This window comes from Belonocnema kinseyi, chromosome 8, assembly GCF_010883055.1.
Source record: "Belonocnema kinseyi isolate 2016_QV_RU_SX_M_011 chromosome 8, B_treatae_v1, whole genome shotgun sequence".
Taxonomy (NCBI): Eukaryota; Metazoa; Arthropoda; class Insecta; order Hymenoptera; family Cynipidae; genus Belonocnema; species Belonocnema kinseyi.
In genome coordinates, this window is record NC_046664.1 from 18,448,988 (window position 1) to 18,455,447 (window position 6,460).

Below are 6,460 nucleotides of genomic sequence, written 5' to 3' on the forward strand. Positions count from 1 at the left end.
GTATAGAGCTCCAAGGAGATTATGTTGAAAAATAAAAAAAAAATTACCCAAAAAAAATTGTTTTTATACTTCATTCTAAGGACTTATTGAACTACCGTCGTAGTTTCCAAAATTGGTATCATCACACCATTTATAAATAAAAAATAATTCTAATGCGCCTGGTAAAGGCAACCTGGCCTCATTTCAGCTTCTTATGAATAATTGCATCATTAAAATTATAATGTGCCTGGAAAAGGTAACCTTACAGGGTGCGTCATTTGAGCTTTTTCTGGTTTACGCTCGGATTTACGATCGGGTTTACGCTGCGCGCCTATAGGTAGACTTGCTTGACAAAGGCAAAGTGCTCTCATTTTAGATTTTTCTAGTTTACGTTTGGATTTAATCAGCATAAAGGTAGGCAAGCTTTTCAAATTTCGTATCATTTCCAAAATTGGTAACATTACACCATTACAATTATAATGCGCCTAACAAAAGAAAACTTGCCGTATTTGAGCTTTTTCTGGTTTACGCTCGGGTTTTATCAACGCGCTCAAAGTTAGGCAAGCTTTTAGATTTTTTTATTATTTTCAAAATCGGAATAATTACAATAATACAGTTATAATGCTCGTAGAAAAGGCAACCTTACAGGTTGCGAAATTTGAGCTTTTTTTCTTAACGCTGGGGTTACGCAGCGCGCCTGAAAGTAGGCAAGCTTTCAAATTTTTAATAATTTCCTAAATTGGTATCATTACATCATTACAATTATAATGCATCTAACAAAGGAAAACTTGCCTTATTTTAGCTTTTTCTGGTTTACGCTCTGGTTTCCGCCCAGGTTTACGCAGCGCGCCTGAAGCTAGGCAAGCTTTTCAAATTTCGCATCACATCAAAAATTGGTATCATTACACCATTACAATTATAATGAGTCTAACATAGGAAGACTTGCCTCACTTGAGCTTTTCTGGTTTATTCTTGGATTTAATCAGCTCGCCTAAAGGTAAGAAAGCTTTTAAATTTATTTTATTTCCAAAATTGATATAATTACACCATTATAATTATAAAGCGCCTAGGAAGGCAGCCTCTCAGGGTGTGTCATTTGAGCTTTTTCCAGTTTACGCTCGGGTTTATGCACAGCGTCTGAAGGTAGGCAAGCTTTTTAAAATTTTGAATAATTTCCAAACTTGGTATAATTACGCTATAAAAACTATAATACACCTGGCAAAGGCTTAAATATGCTCCTTTTCACTATGTCCTCGCGACCAATTTTATCGAGTACCATTTCTAGTGTATTTACAAGAAATATGATTACGTTGAAATATGATTAGATAGATTTTTTAACCAAGAAATTTTATTTCTATGCAAAAAACACTCATAATAACTTTCACCGTCCAAATTTGAAAATATGTAAATTAAATCTCATTCATTCTGCCACTCAGAAAAATTTTCTATTGAATTAAAGAAACAGCTTCTTTAACAAACAATAATTAAGAACTATTCGCTTTGAATTAAAAGCGTTTAAAATGAAACAAATTTAGATTAGGTAGAAGCGTTTAAAACTGAATAATTTGAAATTGAAAGTGTTTGAAATTTAATAAAATTTTATGAGAAGCTCCGAAAATTTCGAAATTTCAGTCTACATTTTTGAAAATTAGACAAATTAATCAGAAAGCATTTGAAAAAATTGCATCATTTCTAACTTATAACAATTTTATTTTAACTGAAGAACCTCGATATAAAATTAATCCCAAATGAAATCTGGACAATTCTAAAATGTTCAAAATTAAATAATTTCAAATTAAAACTTTGAGAACTGAATTATTTAAAATTCAAAGGAGTTGATACTGTTTTAAATTTAGCTTTTGAATTTAAATAATTTTCAATTCGAAACAATTAAATTTTGACAATTTAAAATTGAAAAATGAGTTAATTATTTCAAAACAGCTTCGGAAATTTTAGAATATTACTACTGCAGACGTTTTAAACTATATTCAATTTAAAAAAATATCTTTTTTAGGTGAAAACTTAATTTATTATTATAACTGTATCTTTCATGAATGAAAATTCATCTATTTGGTTGAGGATTCAACTATCTTGTAAAAAAATGTTTTTTTCTCGTATAATTCAACTAATTAGAAAGACATACTTGCTGGTTAAAAACGCAACTATTTTTGGAAATTCGAAATTTTCCTTAAATGTTTCAGCAATATTGACATTTTTTTCTGTTTTGACTAGAAAATTCGGTTAAACATTTCACTTTTTAGCTGAAACTTCATTTCTACTTCGTAACCACTTTATTGAAAATTCGTTTCGTTTTTGGCTGAAAATTAATTATGAAATTAAAATGTAATTATTGCATTTTTTGTTGAAAACTAATCAGTTTAAGTAAAAAAAATGCATTTTATTTGTTAAAAATACGTCTATATTCGTCTATTTTTTGTTTCATTTTTTATTAAAAAATATTTTTTATCGATGAAAATTTAACTATTTCATTTTTATTGAAAAATTATCATTTTTAGCAGAACTGAATGTAATTTTTTAAAAATTGGTCTTTTTGGTAGAAAATTAATCCTTTTGGTTAAAATTTTAACTATCTGAAAATATATGTATTTTGTTGAAAATTTGATTTTTTTTGCAGCAAATCAATTTTTTGATTTTAAATTAAAATCTTGTTTGGTTCAAACATTAACTATTAAATTTGTTGTTGAAAGTTCATCTTTTTAGATTCTTTTATAGTATGAATTAAATTTTTTAAATTAAAATTTAACTAATTCCTTTTTGGCATAAAATGGATAATTTTCAGTTAAACATTCATGTATTTTGTTAAAAATTCGCCTTTTGGTTAAAACTGTAACTATCTGAAAATGTATGTATTTCGTTGAAAATTCGTTTTTTTTCAGGAAATCAATTTTTTTAATTTAAATTAAAATGTTTTTTGTTCAAACATTGACTATTAAATTTGTTGTTGAAAGTTCTTCTTTTTTTGATATTCGTTTACGGTCTAAATTAATTTTTTTTAATTAAAAATTAACTAATTCATTTTTGGCATAAAATGGATCACTTTTAGTTAAACATTCATGTATTTTGTTAATAATTCGCCTTTTTATAGGAAATGAATCCTTTCGGCTGAAAATTAATTAATTTAAATGAGATTTTCACTATTTAATTTTCAGTTGAAAGTTTATCATTTTTTAGAAAAAATTCATGTATTTTGTTAAAAATTGGTCTTTTTGGTAGAAAATTAATCCTTTCGGTTGAAAATATAACTATATAAAAAGTTATGTATTTTGTTAAAATTCTTATTTTTTGTCAGCAAATAAATTTTTTTGTTTACATGGGAATCGTTTGGTCGAAAATGAATATTTCTCAGTTTTTGATTTTAAATAAAAATATTTTTTGTTGAAATATTAACTATTACATTTGTTGTTGAAACTTCATCTGTTCAGATTCAAAATCTTGGATTGAAATTTAACTATAAATTTTTTGGTTAAATGATGATCTTTACAAAATTAAAAATTCAAATATTTGTGGGAAAATGTACTAATTTATTATCTTTTGGTTAAACATTCGGCAGTTTTGTACAATGCTAGTCGTTTTGGCTTAGAAATTCAAAATTTTTGATGAAATTTGTTTTCTTTGCTGACTAAAAAATCGTTCTTGATTCAAATTTAAACTATGGTAGAAATATTATATTTTTTTTTTATAAAACTGTAACTTTTTGTTCGAAAATCCATCTCTTTTGGTTGAGGATTCAACTATTTTGTTAAAAATTTATGTAATTTTTCGGAACCCCGTCTTTTTTAGATTAATCATCTTGGTTGCATTTTTTTTCTACATTGACTGAAAAAATTGTTTTTGGTTAAAAATTGTAACTCTAGTTAAAAACGCAACTTTTTTTTGGAAATCAATCTGTTTTCGTTGAGACTTCAATTACTTTCCTAAAAAATTCGTCCTGTTTGGTTCCACTCAACTAGTTCAGATTTAAATTAAACATCTTCTCTAGTTTAAAATAGCAACAATTGCATTTTTTATAGAGAATTCCATCTTTTTTCGTTGAAAACAGAACCAGTTGCTTCATAGTTGAACTACTTTGTCAAGTACTTTGCCCTCACTGATAGCTTCCAAATAAAAATTAAAGAAATTTAAATGAGATTAAAATCAAATTTAAAATCCTATTTAACGTCGAAGAATCAAATTAATGTGCAGAATTCCTGAAAATAAAACCAAGAATCTATCGACCAAATTCGGACAACCACCATAAAATGTTCCCAATGAAATTTGAAAAAATAAACAAATAAAGAGAAAAACTTTTTTTTCTGAAAAAGAAAATAAAATAATTTTCCTCCTCGGACAAAAATAAAAAAACGGAAAGATGTGGTTGTCCAAATTCAGTCGATGAATTCTTGGTTTTATTTGAAGAAATTCTGCAAATTAGTTTCCAAACAAACCAAACCTTTTTCTCTCGAAGCCCTCTCTTTCGGAATTGACGAATTTCTGAATATTATCAACAAATCGCTGGTGTACGATTCAGGCACATCGTTCTCATATTCTTGATAAAGTGTTATATACATCCTCAGTAATGCAACCTAACTAGACTCAATAAGAAAAGTGCAATTCTGATATTAGGTTCACGACCCAAAAGAGATGGAAAAAAACGATTTGGGAAAGTGGAAATAAAATGAAAATTCGCAAATAGTCATGCGTTTTCACTATGAAGACACTGTGAAAAGCTAGAATAATTGAGTTGCAATTCTCACTTAAGAACCGTCATTTAACACCAGCGCGATACACAGAACACGGTATCACTTGTCGACTGACTGGTCAGATAAATACTGACTTGCTTTGTTATTTCTGATTAGAGTTGTAATGATGTTACGCGCTCTTGGGCACTTGGAGTGCCTTTTGAAGAGGCTAGCAATGCAATTAGCATGAGTCTAAAGAAAAAGAAAAAGCCGAAAGAAGGGGCAGAAGGGGCAGAAGGGGCAGAAGGGGCCGCGAGACCATGAGTTTATGTCAGCTAGGCATAATAATGAGCGATGACATCATCAACTACGTTCTTTGCACAGATTCCACTTTAATGACTCAACTCAAGTCGTATCATACATTCTTGTTTATTTCACCTTCCTATCATCGAAAGTATTCCACTATTCAATTATTTTCAGACTGACCGTGTCGACTTATTCTTGGGATCATATTCTAATTTTAAATTTGACCGCCAAAAAGGCTTCCCACTCTTTTACTGCGTCCGAGTGAAAGTAACTTCACTTTCAAAATATTTACTTTTCCAGTCAACGGAAGACGGAGGGGAGACCTGTCTACATTGGATAATGCAGTCTATAGAGGATAATCATTGATTAAATTGATTTTTTTTATTTCTACTCTTTATTAATGATTATCTGAGAATCCAGTCAAAATTTGGCGCATTCTGTACGACATCGTTACGATATCTTTGCGACATTTTTACGACATCGTATGTCCATGTCGTTTCAGCGTCTTTGCGACATCGTAAAGACATCGTCAGATCATGCGACTTATTTACGAGATCGTAAAGACACCTTAACGACATGGATATAGGAGGTCGTAAAGTTGTCGTAAAAATGTCGTAACGATGTCGTAAAGACGTAGCCAAACTTTGTGCCCACTGGGAAATTTTCAAAACTAAAATGTAAATTTGTAACGAAAATGATAATCTTCTACCAAAATAGTTAAATTTTCCACACCAAAATTAAACTTCAACCAAAAAAAAAAAAAAGAAAAATTTTAAAAAGAAGATAAATTTGCACCAAAAGAATTAAATTTTTAACATAAAATACAATATTTTACAAAAAAAAATTAATTTTTAAAAAGTAGTGTAACCTTCAACTAATGAATTAATCATTGAACTGCATATGTAGTTGAATTTTTGAACAAAAAGATTAATTCGCAACAAAATATGTAATAGCTGATATTTCAACTAAAAACGGTTTTCATTTTCGAAAAAAGCTGGGCAATTTATCCAAAGAGACGAATTTTCAACAAAATATTTGAGTCCTTACCCAAAACTGATCAATTTTTAACTAAATAGTCGAAATTTCAACCCAAAAAGATGAAATTCAACAAATTAATTGAATTTGTTTACCAAAAAAGATGAATTCTTAACAAAATACAAGAATTTTCAACTAAGTAGTTGAGTTTTTACTTAAAAAGATTAACTTCCTACCAAAAAAGATTTTGATTTTTAATATAAAAGAGTTCAATTCTAATTTTCAATTTGACCGCCAAAGAGGCTTCTCACTCTTTTACTGCGTCCGAGTGAAAGTAACTTCACTTTCAAAATATTTACTTTTCCAGTCTATGGAAGATGGAGGGGAGATCTGTCTACAGTGGATAATGCAGTCTATAGTGGATAACACAGGCCAACAATTCTCAGAACCAGAGACCAGACCTACTATACCCGAAGGTTTTTGCTGCGCTGAATCCGAATCTGACCTCAGAAAAATTCCAT

At 29.0% G+C, this 6,460-nt stretch overlaps 1 protein-coding gene across 14 annotated transcripts in view; it reads right to left on the reverse strand.

Moving 5' to 3' along the window:
• The window catches only part of LOC117179162 (ankyrin-3-like), a 645,468-nt gene that overhangs the window by 227,609 nt on the left and 411,399 nt on the right, over positions 1-6,460 (reverse strand). The window contains exon 1 of one of the 14 annotated variants that reach the window (XM_033370876.1): positions 4,430-4,726. The exons of the other annotated variants lie outside the window; for them this stretch is intronic. Coding sequence (XP_033226767.1) covers positions 4,430-4,547 — 118 coding nt within the window. The 5' untranslated portion in view covers positions 4,548-4,726. Of the gene's footprint in view, positions 1-4,429; positions 4,727-6,460 lie in introns of those variants that run through there. 14 annotated transcript variants of the gene reach the window in all.